Raw genomic sequence first — 19,807 nt, forward strand, 5'->3', positions numbered from 1 at the left:
CCAAGTACCTGGAACTACAGGTGCCCACCGCCATGCTTGGCTAATTTTTTGTGTTTTTAGTAAAGACAGGGTTTCACTGTGTTAGCCAGCATGGTCTCCATCTCCTGACCTTGTGATCTGCCCGCCTCAGCCTCCCAAAGTGCTGGGATTATGGGCATGAGCCACCACGCCTGGCCATCCAGCTAACTTTTTAAAACACTTCTTTTTGTAGAGACAATATCTCCCTTTGTTGCCTAGGCTGGTCATGAACTCCTGGGCTCAAATGATCCTCCTGCCTCAGTCTCCCAAAGTGTTGGGATTACAGGCGCAAGCCACCATGCCCACCCAGCTTGTGTAATTAGAACAGAATGTTCATAATCATTGGGGAAACCTCATCATTCTTTCTTTTTCAAAGAGACGGAATCTCCCTCTGTTGCCCAGGCTGGAGTGCAGTGGTGTGATCTCTGCTCACTGCAAGCTGCGCCTCCTGGGTTCACGCCATTCTCCTGCCTCAGCCTCCCGAGTGGCTGATCTACAGGCACTCACCACCATTAGCCTGCCCAGCTAATTTTTTGTATTTTTAATAGAGATGGGGTTTCACTGTGTTAGCCAGGTCTTGATCTCCTGACCTCGTGATCCACCCACCTCTGCCTTCCAAAGTGCTGGGATTACAGGCGTGAACCACCATGCCCGGCTTGAAACCTCACCATTCTTTCTACACCACCCCACCTCTCTATGGCTTTTCGGAAATAATGGCAACTTGAAGGAGTATTGCTAAAGAGAAAGAATAAACACAGAGCAAGAGCCTCAAACTTGACAGCAAGACCTGAGGGAGAAGAGAGGATGGAGGAAGAGAATTAAAGGAGGTGAAATTCCTGTGCGAAAACAACCCTAGTTCTGACCCTAGTGTGGGGAGCCCTATTTCTTCCCAGCACACACACAACACTGTGACTCACACAGTTTTGTGAGTGTGTCTGAGATTCCCAAGACCAAAATCACATTGAGTGACTCACTAGAGGACTCACAGGACTCAGCCTAGTGTCATTCTCACAGCTGTGATATGACAACAATGGGACACAGGGCGAAACCAGCAAAAGCAAAAGGTTCAGAAAACCAGGCAGGAGCTTCTGGAATCCTCTCCCAGTGCCATTACACAGAGCACGCTCAATTCCCCCAGAAGTGAGCTGTGACAGTATGTGTCACAAAGAAGTTCCTTAAAACCCAGCAGCCAGGGTTTTTATTGGGGGCTGGTCATGAAGGCAGCCTCTGCCTGGCATATGCAGAAATTCCAGACTCCTGGAGGACAGCAGGGGTTCAACATCAACCTCACTGCTGTACAGAGAGTGTAGACACACTGAGGCCCTCTTATCATGTAGGAAAAGTTTTCCATCAAACTGTTGACCCTCCAGGTTCTCAAACTTCAGCCCAGGCCAGCCTTATAAGCAGCCAGCCTGCCTGCCTGCCTTCCTTCCTTCCTTCCTTCCTTCCTCCCTTCCTTCCTTCCTTCCTCCCTCCCTCCCTCCCTCCCTCTCTCCCGCCCTTTCTTCCTTCCTTTCTTCCTTCCTTCCTTCTTTCCTTTTTTTTTTTTTTTAATGGAGTCTCTCTGCTGCCAGGCTGGAGTGCAGTGGCACGATCTTGGCTCACTGCAGTTTCTGCCTCCCAGGTTCCAGCAATTCTGTTGTCTCAGCCTCCCTAGTAGCTGGGACTACAGGTGCATGCTGCCACGCCCAGCTAATTTTTTTGTATTTTTAGTAGAGACGGGGTTTCACCATGTTGGCCAGGATGGTCTTGATCTCCTGACCTTATGATCTGCCTGCCTCGGCCTCCCAATGTGCTGGGATTACAGGTGTGAGCCACCACGCCCAGCCTGCAAGCAGTCTTTCTAAAGACAGCAGTTCAGGCAGGCCGTGCAAACTCTTTTCTGCACACTGAGTCATTGAGCAGCCTCCCATATTCTTGTAGCTGCTAAAACAAGACCTGTGTTTTCTCCCCTTCTCTGGCTGACAGTTGATTAGAGAAGGTACATGTTAGACCAGAAATGGTCTCACGGCCACAGACAATGGCTGACAGTGTGCCTATTGTACCACTTGACCATTCAGTCTCTTCCCAGGCACCAGTGCCACCAGCCAGTCATAACGGCAACTTGAGGGAGTATTGCTAAAAAGAAAGAATAAACTCAGAGCAAGAACCTCAAACTTGACAGCAAGACCTGAGGGAGAAGAGAGGATGGAGGAAAATAATTAAAGGAGGTGAAATTCCTGTGCAAAAACAACCTCCCCACAAACATCACAAAAACAAAAAGGCCAGAAGGCACCCAGACCTGCAAATCTAAGCTAATTGAGGGCTGACTAGGTGACCAACACTGGTCGGCTGCCCACATTGTCCCATTTGATCATCATGGCCACCCTACGAAATGGCAGCTTTTCCTCCACTTTATAGATGAAGAGCCTCCAAAGGCAGCCTCTGTCCAGATTCTAACATCTTAGCTTAACATAGCTTGTTGGTTGCATTTTTAGAAATGGAGTCATACAATGTATATTCTTTTGTTTCTGGCTTCTTGACTTCAATACATTTGTGTTGTCTTGTGTAGTTATAGTTTACTTTCATTATTGTATAGAATTCCATTGTGTAAATATACCACAATTTATTGTACTGATAATGTACTTTTGGGTCGTTTTCAGCTTCTAACAACAATAGCTATTAACAAGCATGCATGTACCTGTCTAATGCTAGACACCTTTCATGTGCTTCTTTTCTTTTCTTTCTTTCTTTCTTTTTTTTTTTTTTTTGTGAGACAGAGTTTCGCTCTTGTTGCCCAGGCTGGAGTGCAGTGGCACGATCTTGGCTCACTGCAACCTCTGCCTCCCGGGTTCAAGGGATTCTCCTGCCTCAGCCTCCCAAGTAACTAGGAATTCAGGTGCCCACTGCCATGCCCAGCTAATTTTTTTTGTATTTTTAGTAGAGATGGGGTTTCACCATGTTGGCCAGGCTGGTCTTGAACACCTGACCTCAGGCAATCCACCCGCCTCGGGCTCCCAAAGTGCTGGGATTACAGGCGTGAGTCACTGTGCCTGGCCACATGCATGTGTTTCTATTGGATATATGCCTAAGAGTTAGTGGGTAATCAGATGTGCTTATGTTTAGCCTTTAGCTATTTTTTGCTCAAGACTTTTAAACATTTTTTGTTTTTTACCTTTGTTTTTCTAATGTTACTTACTTATCAATTTAAATTTTGTTCAATCTCTAAGTTCTTACTTTTTGAACACCTTTTATTTATATGGTCTAATTGTACTATTTCTCTTTTTTCTGCTTTCCAACTTTAGTCATCTCTTATTATTGTTATTGTTATTATTTATTATTTTATTTCAATAGGTTTTTGGGGAACAGGTGCTGTTTGGTTACATGGATAACTTCTTTTGTGGTGATTTCTGAGATTTTGGCGCACCTCTCACCTGAGCCGTGCACACTGTACCCAATGTGTATTTCTATCTCTTTAAATACAATTTCATATGGACACTCTATTCTTTATATAATGTTTTACCAAACTTTGTGGCATTATTTTTAATTTTTTAAAGTGAACTCTCCCACCACCACCCCCTGCCCACCTTGCTTTCATAACTGGCAAACAGGAAGGGTGGACCTGAGCCAGCATCAAGACAAGAGTGGGCACCCAGGCCCTGGCTTAGTACAGGGAGGCAGCACAGCAGAGCTCTCTGGTGATGGAGCAGTGCTGTGTCTTGAGCGTGGTGCTGGTTACACAAATGTACACATGTGACTCAATGGCACACACACAGTACCAATGATGGCTTCCTAATTGTGATATTTTTCTATGATGTGATAAGAGATAACCATTAGGGGAAACTACAGGAAAGACACAGGGGACTTCTCTGTACTACCTTTGTAACTTCCTGGAAACATACACTAATTTTTTTAAAAAGTTCAAAGAAAGCCCCACAACATTGGCTGAGAAATCCAAGAGATTAATGGGCATAAATGTTCCACCTTCTCTTTTTAATCTCCCCAGGAATAATAATGCCTGCTTTGGGGACACCATAGCCAAAAATGTCAGAAAAGTGTTGAATGTTGACTAGTATTAAATTACTACCACTGCCACTGCCAGTGTTCCTACTAATGGTTAATATGTATTTGAATGCCTGCTTCATGGTAGGCACTGTGTTAAGCAATGTATATGCATTATCATCATCAATCTTTGCAACTGCCTTAAGGAGTAGGTGCTGTTGTTCTCAGTTAAAGATGAAGACACTGTAGGTTAACATCATCCCAGGCAGTTAGCGGAGGGAAACCCCACCTGGGCTCCCCACTGAAACAGGGTCCTGGGCATTCCAGCACTTCAATAGTGAGAGTAAAAGCCAAAAAAATGATTTGTTCTTTCAAAGCCAACCCTATCTTGGTGAGACTTGGTGTTGCTGACATGCATCTCAGCTGACAGTTCACACATGCAAGAGCTCTCCTGTCGGTGCTCTGCCTATAATCTCTCAAATCTCTCACTTTCTGTGTGTATCAGCTCAACTTCCAGGTGCCAGACCCTGTGCCCCTTTATCTGTGCACTGTCTCTGCTACTTACTCTGCCCTGGAGCTGCCTCAGGCCAGAGGTACTAGGGAATTCATGCCCCCTAAGAGCCAATACTGACGGGAACTGAACTGTTGGATAAATACCCCAACTCCCTCTCCCCGCAAGGAGATGAATGCCGTGTGTGTGTGTGTGTGTGTGTGTGTGTGTGTGTGTGTATGCATGCACACGCTATGGTGTTCCTAGACCTCGCCTGTGGTATTAAACCCAGGGTTTTTGCTTGAGCTCTTGGGAACAAGATCTTCCTCTCTTTCTTACTGGACATGAAGGAGGACACACCTAACCCACTGAGCTGCTGGCAGCCTCCCTGCGACCACATGGAGGAGGAGGTTGAGTGGGGTGAGCCCGGCGACATCATCTGAGATCTTGAATCAGGCTATGGAGTTGGGGGATGCTTCCTCCCGTGGCTGCTGTGCCCTCTGCGGAAAGAAAGCCCCTTGAACAGAGTACTCCTGGCTTCTCCCTGTCCTTGGGACTTCCTCTCCTGGTGGGATGAATCTGACAGGTTTGTTTGGGAAGAATGAACTGGGCATTGTCACCAGGTCAGCCTCCTTCACATGGGGAGCACATATTTCCCTTTGCTCCTCCAGGAGAGGAATTTGTTCATAGACAGACCTAGTTTGGTCCAGTGTTGCTCGTGCAAAGGGGCAGAAGTCTAATTCTGGAGTTTGCAATTAGAAAGTGGACTTGCCTACAAAAGTAAGGCACATTTCTCCACCTGGTTATCGCATCAGTAGCAAAGGCCTTGTCTTTCTCAGTTCTTTGTGTGATTTCTTCTTATTTCGCATTTCAGGCAAGGAGAGAGGGTGATCTTCACTGGGCCCCTCAGAGGTGCCATCATAGGCCATACTTGCAAATATCTCTTGACTGTTCAGTTGCTTTGAGCTTCTTCCCTCTCCTCATTCTGCTTCTCATTTTCTCCATACTATTTTAAAATCTGAAGAATCTTAATATCTTGCCTGATGTGATAATGAAATTGAAGTTCTGCTACCATGACGGCGTAGGCAATAAGGTCAGGAATAATGTAGATCACCTCATTTGGACCCCTAAACTGCCCTGGCCCAGCAGAGTTTCAGATTATTACTATGAGCTGAAGAATTTGGTTAAAAGGAAAAATAAAAAAAGTGGAATCACGATCTTAAAAGAATATGTTGACAAACATTTATTGCCTATTTTAAGGATTATTGCTCATTGCAGGATTCTCTCACATGCAGTAACCACAGGTGTATGTTCCAGGACACCTAGTCACTGCTGCAGGTTTTGTTCAAAATTTTGTACTGCTCAGACCAGGGTATAGCAAACACTGAGAAGAAGCAGTTGACTTGCTAAAATAAAAAAACAAAGGCAGTATTTTAAAAGATGCAAGGTGAAATTTAAAACGAGAAGGAAGAGGATATAAGACATGAAAATGAAGAAAAGGCCACCACCTCTCCACCCCTACAATCCTATCTGACCACAAACAGAAGGGCATTTTCTGGAATGATCCCAGCAATGTTACTATCAAGTGACTGAAATCAAAATAAATATCAAACGAGATATTTAGAAATAAAGTGTCTGAGCAGCCCATATTCACCATGGGTACTGCTGATTCTTTTCTCCCTCTTCATTTTTACTCATTTTTTAAGACTCACTTCTTCCCTTATTTGTTCTCTCATGACTCCATTTATTCATCCACCCATTCTTCCAACCATCTATTTACTCCTCCATTCATCTACCCGTATGTCCATCCATCCATTTGTCCATCCATTTATCCTTCCACCCATCCCCCCCATCCATCCATTTACCCATCTGTCCACTCATCAACCCATCCATCCATCCATCCTTCCATTTACCCATCATCCATCTCCATTCATTCTTCCATTTATCCCTCCTTCCATCCACCCATCCATCTTTACTTCCTGATTTTGCTTCCTCTCTCTCCGTGCTTGCAGCCTTGCTTCATTTCTTCATCCATCCGTCCATTGCATCATCTCTCTCCTCACTTATCCCTATTTTCTTCCAAATTTTACTTCTCTGTTTTGCTTCCTTTTTCCATAATAAAAATAATACTTTAAACATATTATGCATCTTACTAATTATAATTTCTTAGCGTAATTTTGTTTTGTTGCTCTTCATTTGAAAGCCTGGGGTAGGGGTGCTAGGCTTTAGTGTTTACTTTTGTCTTAAAATAACATTCAGAATACCTACTCCACTAATTCAATCTCTCGAGTCAAAAATCGTCTTTCATTTTACTTTACTGTCATCTTTAATTACTCTTTTTGCAGATTTCACAATCTTCTTCAGGAAAAAAACAAAAAGTCTACCTTGTTAGATCTTGAAGAACTGAAAAGCATGTAAAAAGTGCAGAGGGAGCTCAGGGAGGGTCACATTTCTGTGTTGAGGACACCCAGGCCATTATAACTAGGCTGATCATATAATTTATGAACCTAACCAGGAGACATTTGTAAGCAACAGGGGATGCTATGAATGATTGCACTGAGAAGTTAGGCATAGATCAGGGCCATGCCAGGCAGAGCGGGACATCCAGGCAGCCTCATTTTCATTTGTTTGGGTAAAGTCAAGAGATTTGCAGGGCGCATAGGATTGGCAACTTTCAAGGCCGCTTTGTATGCAGGGTTCACTCTGCCCATGCACACTGTGGTGCTGGTGGTGTGGGTCGGGATCTGCTTACTGTCCCACAGATGGGCCAGTGCCGTGTGGGAAGAAGGCCTTTTGGAGCTGGAGCTGCCTTCGGGGGTGGTGGCTTCCCAGCATAGCACACGCATACAAGTTTGTGCCCCTTACCCAGTCAAATCATTTCCGAACTTGTTTCCTCCCCTCCTTCTCCCGCTGGATGAACACAGCTGGATGAAATGAGAGAGGACAGCAGCCCAGCACTCATGCGGCCCAGCACTTGTGCAGCCTTGTCATGTTGACGCTGAGGTATTCAGTCAGCGCACCTGCTACGTCCCTCCCACAGGCTGCTCAAATATTAAGAATTGTCTGCTTCCCTCACCCCAGAGTGTGCCCCTGCAGCTCGGCCACCTCAACTCCTCTCTCTGGATACGTTCGGCCTCCTCACACTCCTTCCAGCAACAAAGGAGCAGCATCCCAGCCGTCTGCACCTTTGCTTTTCCTCTCTGAGAAAGGAGGTGTTACCCATGCATTCTTTCAAGCCAGCTTGAGTAAATTCCAATTAATTCTTCCCAACTCATTCTAAAGCCACAGAAAAACCTCACTGAAAAGGACTTCTGTCTAAGTTAAAGTGCTTTTACCCAATACCTTGTGAAGTTCCCCTTCCTGGGGGACACAGTTCATGGTCTCTGGCTTTTGGCAGGTGGTGCGCTGCATTTCCACGTTCAGGTGATACTCCAGGTGGTCAGTGACCTGTGGGCGGCAGGTGGTGGGGAGGTACAGTGTGTCTCCTTCTCCCCTGTCTGTGGTTTCTGTGCCTGGGAGCTCCGCTACCCTGCATCCAAGGGCAAGGACCTGGTCCTGGGCGGGCTCCTCTCTCCTCTTTCTGTTTGACTCATGATTGTTTTCATCATTCATAGAGAATTAACCAGAAACCATCAGAAACATGATCTTTCCCCTTGGGCAAATCTATCCCTTGGATAACACAAGTGATGCTAGTGGTTCTGGATAGGGGTCTGTAAAGGACTACATCGTAAACATTGTAGGTTTTCTACATGCGGTCTCTGTAACTACTCAGTTCAGCGTGAGTGTGGCAGCAGCAAGCAGTGGCAGACAAAGCACACCCACGCGCATGGCTGAGTCACAAGAACACGACTTACAAAAGTGGGCAGCAGGCAGATTTGGCCTTTGGGATGTAATGTGCTGAGGATCCCTGGCCCTGGGTTTCGTTTAAGTGCCGTAACTTCATTCACCCTAGTGAATTTATGCTTCTCTTAAAGTGCTCACTTCAAACTAAGCAAGGTTGAATTTCCCTTGAGTGGGACTATTCCTGACACCAGTGGCCGCCTGATGTGGACGTATCAGGCCTGGGGAGAGGCGGGAAGTCATACATTCACCCGCTTCTGGACTTTCAGGACTCGGAAGATCCTGAAGTGGTACTTGTCATCACTTTCCTTGTTGTACTGGTCGGTGATCCATTGCAAGGTGTCCTTCGCATGGTTTTCTACTGCCGTCACTTCATGGACACTTAGAAAGGGTTTCTTCCTTGCTTGGTAGGTAAGGGTCATCAGAGTCAATAGAATGGCCAGCAGGAGCCTTAGGGCCTGCCAGGGCTCAGCCATCATCCTTCAGCTGCAAAGGAACAGGAAGAGTCCTCTCTGCACCCCTCAGGGACAAGTTGAATCACACTGACCCTACCTGCCCTGGCAGGATTTAAGAGCAGCTGGTGGTGGACACCCACAGCTCTCCTCTCCTCCTCCTCCCCCTTCATCAGCAGCTGAACTTGAGGGGAGAGCAGCAAGAGACTGTGCAATGGTTTTTGCATAAGTTCATGCCACACACATGCTAACACACACATTTTCTCTTTGAGGGGTTGCTCCCTCAGCAACACACAGGCTTCTGTGGACCCAGCATTGTCTTGGTGGGAGCCAGGCCAGGGCCCCTGGGAGTCCTGGAGGATGGTAACTGCTGGAGACACAGGGAGACTGGAGACCAGGACTGGAGCATGCATAGGTGAGCCGTGGGGGATGGACACTGTGGGGAGGGGCTGCCTGCACCAGAAGTCACTCTCCCCGCACCTGGTTCCTGGAGACGAGTTCTGGAAAATCCCCTCCCTTAGAGGACGAAGGAGCAGAGGCACCCTGCAGAAAAGTGTGAAGTGAGGGAGAGTCAACTCTGACACCGATGATTCCCCAGTGCCGCCAAGTCCTGGAGTGGCTTCCGCTGGACTTAGAGGTTTTGGAGGAGAAGGAAGCAGCCAGGAAGCTTCAGGTGTGAGGCACGAGGAGCTTTCTGCTTGGATATTCTGGCTTCCTAAAGGCTTCATCCTGGGGACCTGATGGGAATCCCCAGACTTGGCGGCCAGTTAGGGAAGGAAGAAGCCACTGGTGGGTGGAGGTTGGAGCTTGTGTCCCATGGCACACAGAATGCAGGCTTGGTGCAGTTACGCTCGGTTCCTAGAAGGCCTGTTATGGTGTCATTTGGGAAGATGGGATGCACAAATGTGCAGTGATGGCTCCTGTGTGGGAACCCAGGGGAGGAGCCCTGGGCGCACCCAAGGCCTGTTTCGAGGCTTCCTCATCTGCCTCCAGGGAACCAGGAAGCCAGGGCCTCTTTCCTGACACCCTTGCTCAACCTTCCCTCACAGACACACTTGCCGCATAGCCACACTCACACCCGAACACACAGACACACAACACACACATCTACACACACAGTCACTCACACCCGAACACACAGACACACAACATACACACACCCCTACACACACAGTCACTCACACCCGAACACACAGACACACAACATACACACACCCCTACACACACAGTCACTCACACCCGAACACACAGACACACAACACACACACACCTACACACATAGTCACACTCACACACTGAAAGATAGACACACAACACACACACCTAAACACACACTGTCACACTCACACCCGAACACACACACACACAACACACACACACCTACACACACAGTCACACTCACACACTGAAAGACAGACACACAACACACACAGTCACATACCTATCCACAGTCACATGGAAATATACAGACACACACACCTACACATTCACACCCACACTCACACTGAAACACACACCACACACCCCCACACACGCACACATACACACTGAAACACACACACAACACACAGAGACACATGCACCTACACGTACACAACCACACATGCTGAAACACATTGACACACAACACTCATACACCTACACATACATGCCCACACTGACATTGAAACACACAGACACACAGCACACAGAGAAACACACACCTACATATACACACCCACACTCACACTGAAATACAGACACAACACACACACCCCCACATATGCACATATACACACTGAAACACACAGACACACACCACACACACCCCCCACACATGCTCACATACACACTGAAACACACAGACACGTAACACACAGAAACACATGCACCTACATGTATACAACATGTATACAATCACACTCATACTGAAACACATAGACACACAACACACACACCTACACATACACAATGACACTCACACTGAAACACACAGACACACAACACACACCTGCACGTACATGCCCACACTCAAACTGAAACACACAGACACACAACATACACACAGACACATACTTACACATACACACCCACACTCACACTGAAACACACACACAACACACACAGACACACACCCCCACATATACATACCCACACTCACACTGAAACACACAGACACAGTACACATACAGACACACACACCTGCACACACACACCCCAAACTCATGGACCTTAGGGTTCACTCCTTGGAGTGCAGTGGGGCACACGTCCTCCACACCCTCTTGATGGAGGATTTGGCATGACTGCAGCATGAACATTGTGGAAAGGCTCTGTCTCAACCTCCTGTCTGTGCTTCCAGGACGGCCTCAATTTGTCTGGTGGCACAAAGGCAAAGTGGAAAAAGGTGAGAAGCTGGGCATCAGTTGGGCCTAGTGTGAGGTCTGCTTGGCCTCTGCCCTGAGCTCCCTGAGCGACTGTAAGTGGGATATCAATGCTCTTTTCATTGGGTTACTCTTGTATTATAATTAAGAGCCTATGGCAGAGACTGCTCATTTTATTTTTCTCAGTCACAGAAGTGCATTTTTGTTTTGAGTATGGGACTGCCTGCAATAAAGATGGCTGGGAAGGCTGGGAAGGCATTTCCCAGCCTTCCTTGCAGTGGGGGTGGTCTCATGACCAAGATCTAAGTGAAATTGTTGTTTGAGACATAGAGGAATTTACTCTGTAAATTGCTGACTCAGTTGCAAAGAGTCATTTTTGCCTTATCTGCCATTGGGAATGAGGACATGACGGCTGGAACTCCAGCAGCTCTATTGGAGCTCTGAGGATGGAACAGAAAAAGATGAAAGGATTGTAGTGCTTTGTGCCCTTGTCACTTTGGAATTACAGTGCCAGTCCTATATTGCCATCCCAACTCTTTTATAGTAAAGTTTATTTTCTTGCTTATATAAATAAGAGTATATTTTCAACTCTTGTGTGTTTTGACCACCATAATTTTGGTCTCTAATTCTCATGGCTGGCCACATACTGCTACTAATTGAAACAGAATCTGACTCATAGTAAGTGCTTAGTATGTAGTGGGATTATTGTGCAATTGTCTGGACAGTATTTATGAAATTTTGTTTTTTATTGTCTGATTTAGGTTGTTCATGGCATAGACATACTTACTACACGTCTCCTGCAGAGATGTTCTAAGACTAGGGATAGTATATGTAAGCATCCAGCACGTGGTGGGGCAGGATTGTGGGGCTCACAAAGAAACCCTCCTATCAATGTCTGTGAGAGTCTGACTGGATCCCCTCCCGTGTGCGCTTTGCAGCTGTGCAGAACTGGCACCGTTCATCTCCAACTTCAGTGGGCAGCCCGTGGGCCTTCACTTCTATCAGCGCAAACATGCCTTGCCAGCTCCCTCAGGCCCCAGGTAGCAAGGCAAGAGGGCGGCACCAAAGAAGCCGGGCCAGGAGGCGCAGGTGGTCGATCGGCCGCAGGGTTGCACTGGCAGCATTTCCTCTTGGTTGATCTCACCAGTAGCCCGTGGGTTCTCTTCCTGTCGCCCACTTGCCCTCCTGGCCCTGCATGGGGAGGTAAGCAGTGTGAAGAACACCGTGTCCTCCAGCCCTCTTGATCTTGTCTTTTTTCCCCTCTGCTTTTTCTTCTTGTTATTCCCTCCCCACTCCCCTGCAGGCCGGAATACAAGCTCTTCTCCAAGCCCAGACCTTGACCTCTTCCTCCGTATTCATAATTCTTAACCTCAGCAGATGTAAAAATCCCCTTTGAGAAGCTGATGGAAGCTGTAGCCCACTCCCCCGAAAACAGAGAATGTGCCCCTTATGGGGAACAGGCTTCACTTGGAAATGTCATCATTTGTGGCTTTGTCCTCACTTCCTAGTGTTCCTTTGCATGGAGTCGGCTATGCTTTTTGTCCCCTGTGACTTTTCAAGTGACTCGCAGACAATATACACAGTCTCAATCCAGTTATTGAAATGCTAGTTTTTGGAGATGGTCAAAACTTCGAACATGATTTAAAGTTGCGCTTCTGCCTCCTAGAGACTTGCATTTGGGGAGGAGTGCTTGCTTCTTTCTCTTTTTCCCTATGCACCACATCTCCTCTACCTCTTCCATCTCGTCATGGTTTTCAGGGACCCTCTGTGTCAGAACAAGCAGAGGAGGAAGATGTAGGGGACTGGAAAATTCCTACTTGACTGCAGCTGCTGTGCTCGCCAGCCTTGGCAGAATTTTAAAACTGGCTGTTTTGGGGTCCCTTCCTGCCTCTACCCAGCCTCTATTGCTAGTAGCCCCTCCCCTGCAGCTACCCTGGCAGCTGTGCTCATTTCCTGTGGCTGCTGTAACTAGTTACTAACAACAGTGGTTTAAAGCAGCACCCTTTGATTATCTTGCAATTCTGGAGGTTACCAGCCATTCAATCAAGGTATTGGCTGGGTCGCACTCCCTCTGGAGGCCCTAGGGGAGAATCTGTTTTTTCTGCTCGGCTTATGGCCCCTTCCTCCATCATCAAAGCCAGCACAGAGTCTCTTCAGTTCTCTCTGACCTCTACTTATCCCAGCATGTCTCCTTCTCTGGCTCTCTATCTCCCTCTTCTAAGGACCCTTGTGATTAATTACATGGGGCCTCTTCAGATAATCTCACATCTTAAGATCCTTAACTTAATCACATCTGCAAAGTCACTTTTGCCCACAAGGTAACAAGTTCACAGGTTGTGGCGTTAGGATGTGGACATCTCGGGTGGGGTGTTACTCTACCTGTCACGGCAGCACAGAGGCTCTCCGTTCTGGCTGCCGGTTGCTCTTGCCTCGGCCAAGACTGCTCTGGTTCTTTCGGCTGAGGTATGTGGAGCCCTGTTGACATCCCGACCACCTCAGGTCCTTCTCTGCTCTGGACCATCTCAACCTAGCTGCTTCTTGGCTGCCTGGCCAGAAAAGCAGGAAGTCAGTCACCACTAGCTCGGGCGAGGGTCAGGTAGATCACCTCCCTCAGTACTTCCTCTGTTCCTGACTCCTGGACATTTCATTTTCTCAACATGGGTGAGCAATTCAGGTGGCTTCTCTATCCACTATGAAAAATTTTATGTTCTTCTCTGGCACCTGATTTTGAAACTTGTCCTAAAAAAAAATTCCATTTAACATTCAGTAACATTTACATAAAATGTTGCATATGACTTCAGGGAGGTTACAGGCCCCTGAATCCAATCCCTTGGCATGGGATTTTATATATATATATGTGTGTGTGTGTGTATATATATGTATATATACATATATATATATATGATTCTTTTTAGAGGCTAGTCAAGTGAAGCAGTGGGGGTGGAGAAAGAACAAAGGAATCTGTAAATGGCTGTGATCAATAAGTTGTAAATACCATTGTACTTGCACCAGCCTTGATGCTATTTTAGGAACCCCTTTTCTACAATCTCAGTTACTAACAATTTGGCCGCATTTAATGCTGCTATAGATGTGACTCCCATGTGGTTAACTTCATTCCAAGTTCCCTTTTTGAAGTGTGATTCTATATTGCTACCTGTTTGCTGCAAATTCCTTTGAAAGTCCCACTGTAAACTGAATCTCCTCCAGCCAAAGAAGGGCTCATTGTCCTCACACCCTTCCACTGCCTCTCTGGGGTACCCCGTTTTGTCTCTTTGGAGCCCCAGTGTCAGCCACCAAGTCCCACAAGTTCTCCAGTCATGTCTCAGTTCCACACCCCATCCGCTGTGGCTTCTTCTCGGTAACATGCATCCATGGGTCCATGGATTCATTGCTAGGAGACATCCATCCACAGATGCAATATTGTAGCATGTTTATCTTCCAAAAAAATCTTTCTGACTTTCCACATCCTACCAAGAGTTGGTTAAGATGCTAAAATTGAAAATAGAATGGGCTGTCATTTCCAGCTGTCAGAATCTCAACCTGATATAGAATACTCAGACTGCAGTTTGCATATATTTGCCTGAAGTTTCTGCAGCCGCAGGCATGGAGTTGCTCTGCTGGAAGATGTTATCTGGCCACCAAACTGTCATCTCACATAGATGAACATGCTGAGGAACTCGCTGGTTTCTAAAATTTTCCATGCACTCTTCAACTCCAGTGGCTTTGTAAGTTTTCAGGTTGCAATCAATGAATGTTCCTGCTCTGCTAAAACTTCTTCTTCACTGTTCCCCATAGCTCAGGTGGATGTGTCTCCTTGCGTGCTGATTCTCGCTTGCTATTATTACCTCAGCTTTCATGTTTCATGAAAACTGTTCTCCTGGCCAAGTTGAATGAATGCAGCTCCTTGGACTCAGAGAGGATTGAGTGGGCAATTAATCAGGAGGGTGCTGGTCTCCAGGAGAACCAGCAAATATCACTGAATTATGGTGAGGATGAGAAAGGCACATTTATCAGTACTGTCCCCAGGAAGGAAGGCCCCTGGACCATTGGAGGTGGCCCCAGTTTCCTTTGAGACTTTGGTTAAGATGGGTTTTGTTTTGTCAGTCTGGGGTCAGCCAGAGGAGTTGGAATTGCTGGGCCTCAGAGGAGAAACCGAGCTCTTACCAGAGATTGCTCTTCCTCACCTTCCTTAGACCCATGTGGCCTCTTCTCTCCTTCAAAATGGGGTCAACATTTAAGAGATGTAGGTTTTTAGGAGTCCAAGATCATGAGCTTCCTGGGGCAGCCGAATTCCCTCCTAAAAAGTCTCCAGCATAGCTCGGTCTTCGTAGGGGATTCCCCTCTGCTGAGCGCTGTTGCCTTTTTCTTCCTTTTATTAACAGCTGCTCATATTCCTGGACTCTGCTGAAGAAGCAATCTGCTCCAAGAAGCGCCTTCTGATTGCCTGCCCCACCCTCTGCCCAGGCTAACGTGGATGCCACTGCTTTCTGGCCACTCTTCTATCAAAACATGCAAGCTGTTCTCTTTCCATTGCTCTTTGGCTCTGCCTCTGGAACCTCACTTTGAATCCCTCGGGACAACAAAGTCAGACTGGCTGGACTCACATCTGCCTCCACCATTGACCAACTGGGTGGCTGTGAGCAAGTTACTTATATTCAGCGTGCCTCAGTCTTCTCACCTGCAAAATGGGTATAAAATAGTTCCCATTCATGCTAATGAAATGAGATAATCCAGGCAAAGAGCTTATAATGGTTTCCAAAAAGTGTTCAATTATTATTGTTGTTGTTGTTATCATTGTTATTTTCTGTATTTCTGACAAGTAGTGCAGTTCTTGATGTTGAATGAACCGCTGACAATGTTCACACACACACAAACACACACACACACGCACTTGCCCAAGTGTTAAACTTTGGTTCTCTCCTCTGACTCATTCTTTGTGCCCAGTCCATCATAAGGTCCCATTGGGTCGTTCTTCAGCACACCTGTCAAAAACCACTGGCATAGTGCAGGATTTAGTTTTATTCACAACAGTATCTTCAGGGCCTGACACAAAATCATTGCTGAAAAACATGGTGGATGAGTGAAAGCATGAACACATGGATGATTGAATGAATAAAATCCTTTTCCCCGTACACTGCATTTCCACAGCTGCCTTCCAGCCCAGTCTTCACTGACTCCATCCAGACTCATGTAATATCCTGACCATTCCTGCGCTATCCACTCTGGTATCTCCCTGCACAACGCAGCTAGTTTTACACCACTGTTGCGAGGTCTTCAGCTGGTTCCCAGTGGACTAGCAAATAAGGAACAAACTCACAAGACAACTAGTGTTTATAGCAACACTTCTGTTTATACTTCCGCAATTTGCACTTCTGCCAACATTAGATGAGAATGCCTTTTCCACAAACCCTGCTGGCCTCCCCAAGTCCCTTATAAACACCTAAAATGCATTTATACCGTTCTGGGAACAAATATAATAGGATCCTGCTTCACAGCTCAGAAGGCAAATGGTGGCTGCTTAACAGCTCAGCTTCCCCAAAGGCCCTCACTAACAGGAAGTTCGCTCCTTCTCCCCATTTAGCCAGGGTTCCCTTGTAGCCTCAGTAGGATCCAGAGGGTCATGGGGAGGCTGTCCTGGCTGCCAGAGGAACATTCAGAAGTGTCCCTTGTACTTGTTGATCCCATCTGGAATTTGTGTTGGTGGAAGGAATACCCTGGGAATTGAACTATGTATTTATTTATCTATTTATTTTGCAGATGGCTATCTAGTTTTACCTGCCCCATTTGTTGAATAGTCATCTTTCACTTTTTAATTCATAAATTTTGTAATCATGGGGCTGTCAAGCGAGGAAAATGGCGCGACAAGTCTCAATCATTTTTGGAGATTTATTTGCCATAGTTGAGGACGCACCTGGGAGACAGGTGCCTTTCTCTGAAGATGATTTTCAGGGCTCGAAATTCAAAGGGGAAAGGGTGGGATATTGAGAAGCCCACAGTTTTCACATAAACAAAAGGCACATAAAAAATGTCAGGAATCCACATTTTACTTAAGATAACACAGACAAAATGGGGTAGGGGAACAGTCAGATACACCCTGTGAAAGGAAGTTAAATTTTGGGACCCCAGACTCATTTAGCCAAAGGGAAAAGTCAAGCTGGGAACTGGGTCATGCAAAACTGCCTCCACCTTTTTGTTCCCAAATAAGATGAATACAAGATGAAAAGCTACCCGCCTCCCCTGTATTCTTCCCACAAGGAAATTCCTGGTGAGATATTAAAACTTCACAAACTTCATTGTTATCTTATTTTTAGAAATTGCCACAGCCAGCCCAACCTTCAGCAACCACCAGTCTGATCAGTCAGCAGCCATCAACATCAAGGCAAGACCCTCCACCAGCAGAAAGATTATGACTCACTGAAGGCACAGATTGTTAGGATTTTTATCAATAAATCATTTTTAATTAAGGTATATATGTTGTTTTTCATACATGATTCTATTACACACTGAATAGACTACGATATAGTATAAACAAAACTTTTATATGCACTGGGAAACCCAAAAAAAATGGTGTGACTCACTTTATTGCAATATTCACTTTATTGCGGTGGTCTAAAATGAAATGCCCAATGTCTCCGAGGTATGTCTATGTAAGAAATTGCAAAACATATCTACAGTGATTACACCATTTTGCATTCTGACTGGCAGTGAATCAGAGAACCAGTTTATCCACATTCTCACCAGCATTTGTTGTTATCACTATTTTTTATTTTAGCTGTGTGGTATCTTATCATGGTTTTAATCAGTATTTGTCCAAGGACTAATGACATGGAGCCTATTCGCTAATAACTAGTGATCTTTTCATATGTTTATTTACTATGTGTTTATCTTTGGTAAAGTATTCATGTCTTTGTCCATTTATTAATTGGTGTGTTTGTTTTTTTACTATTGAGTTTTTGAGGTTATTTATTTTTTCTGGTTACAATTTTTTATATATGTGATTTGAAAATATCATTTTTCAGTCTGTAGCTTGTCTTTTCATTTAACTGTGTCTTTGTTAGAGCAAAACTTTAAATTTTCATGAAGCTCAATTTATCTTCTTTCTTCCAGGCGTATATGCACAGGTTTGTTTTGTAGGTCAACTTGTGTCATGAGGTTTTTTTGTAAAGATTATTTCATTGCCCAGGTATTAAGTCTAGTACCCTTTAGTTAGTTTTGCCTAATCCTCTTTTTCCTCCTACCCTCCACCTTCCAATAGGCCCCAGTGTGGTTTGTTTCCCTCTATGTGTCCATGTGTTCTCATCATTTAGCTCCCACTTATAAGTGAGAACATGTGGTATTTGGTTTTCTGTTTCTGCATTAGTTTGCTAAGAATAATGGCCTCCAGCTTCATCCATGCCCCTGCAAAGGATATGATCTTATTCTTTTTTATGGCTGCCTAGTGTTCCATGGTGTATGTGTGCTACATTTTCCTTATTTAGTCTATCATTGACAGACATTTAGGTTGATTCCATGTCTTTGCTATTGTGAATAGTGTTGCAATGAACATATGCATGCATGTGTCTTTGTAATAGAACAATCTGTATTTCTTTGGGTACATACCCAGTAATGGGATTGCTAGGTCAGATGGTACTTTCGTCTTTGGGACTTTGAGGAATCACCACACTGTTTTCCACAATGGTTGAACTAATTTATATTTCCACTAACAGTATATAAGCGTTCTTTTTTTTCTCCATAACCTTGCCAGCATCTGTTATTTTCAAAATTTTTGATAATAGCCTTTCTGATTGGTGTGAGATGGTATCTCATTGGGGTTTTAATTTGCATTTCTCTAATGATAAGTGATGTTGACCTTTTTCCAAATGCTTGTTGGCTGCATGTATGTGTTCTTTTGAAAAGTGTCTGTTCATGTCTTTTGCCCACTTTTTAATGGGGTTGTTTGTTTTTTGCTTGTAAATTTGTTTAAGTTCCTTATAGATGCTGGATATTAGACCTTCGTTAGATGCATGGCTTGCAAAAACTTTCTCCATTCTGTAGGTTGTCTGCTCACTCTGTTGATAGTTTCTTTTGGTGTGCTGAAGCTCTTTAGTTTAATTAGATCCCATTTGTCAATTTCTGCTTTTGTTGCAATTGCTTTTGGTGTCTTTGTCATGAAATCTTTGCCCATGCCTATGTCCTAAATGGTGTTGCCTAGGTTGTCTTCCGGGTTTTTATAGTTTTGAGTTTTACATTTAAGTATTTAATTCATCTTGAGTTAATTTTTGTATATAATGTAAGAAAGGGGTCCAGTTTCAATCTTCTGCATATGGCTAGCCAGTTATCCCAGCATCATTTATTGAACAGAAAATCCTTTCCCCATTGCTTGTTTTTGTCAGGTTTTTCAAAAGTCAGATAGTTATAGGCATGTGGCCTTATTTCTGGCTTCTCTATTCTGTTCCATAGGTATGCATGTATGTTTTCGTACTATGCTGTTTTGGTTACAGTAGCCCTGTAGTATAGTTTGAAGTCAGGTAGCATGATACCTCTAGCTTCGTTCTTTTTGCTTAGGATTGCCGTGGCTATTTAGGCTCTTCCTTTGGTTCTATATGAATATTAAAATAGTTTTTTTTTTTCAGTTCTGTGAAGAATGTCAGTGGTAGTTTAATAGGAATAGCATTGAATCTATAAAT

At 45.1% G+C, this 19,807-nt stretch overlaps 1 protein-coding gene across 2 annotated transcripts; it reads right to left on the bottom strand.

Moving 5' to 3' along the window:
* Nucleotides 1-5,622: 5,622 nt before the first annotated feature.
* LOC119623635 (cystatin-11) lies at nt 5,623-9,168 on the bottom strand. Of its 2 annotated transcripts, XM_037996313.2 has the most exons (3): nt 8,581-9,168; nt 7,832-7,936; nt 5,623-5,895 (listed from the first exon to the last, which is right to left on the bottom strand). In XM_037996313.2, exons 1-3 carry the CDS (start codon nt 8,806-8,808, stop codon nt 5,812-5,814), a joined length of 417 nt encoding a protein of 138 aa, XP_037852241.2. In that variant the 5' UTR covers nt 8,809-9,168; the 3' UTR covers nt 5,623-5,811. The 2 variants fall into 2 exon arrangements, with proteins under 2 accessions (XP_037852241.2, XP_072867902.1); XM_073011801.1 differs by lacking the exon at nt 7,832-7,936.
* Between the last annotated feature and the right edge of the window lie 10,639 nt (nt 9,169-19,807).

This window comes from Chlorocebus sabaeus, chromosome 2, assembly GCF_047675955.1.
Source record: "Chlorocebus sabaeus isolate Y175 chromosome 2, mChlSab1.0.hap1, whole genome shotgun sequence".
NCBI lineage: Eukaryota > Metazoa > Chordata > Mammalia > Primates > Cercopithecidae > Chlorocebus > Chlorocebus sabaeus.

Bases quoted from the DNA above. Each gene is read 5' to 3' on its own strand.
- LOC119623635 (XM_037996313.2), bottom strand. From the start codon at position 8,808: ATGATGGCTGAGCCCTGGCAGGCCCTAAGGCTCCTGCTGGCCATTCTA. The intron at 7,937-8,580 runs GTGAATGTATGA...TGCCGCCCACAG, and splicing joins TCCTGAAAGTCCAGAAGCGG to GTCACTGACCACCTGGAGTA. The intron at 5,896-7,831 runs GTATTGGGTAAA...TTTTTATTTTAG, and splicing joins AGGAAGGGGAACTTCACAAG to CAAGTCAACTGCTTCTTCTC.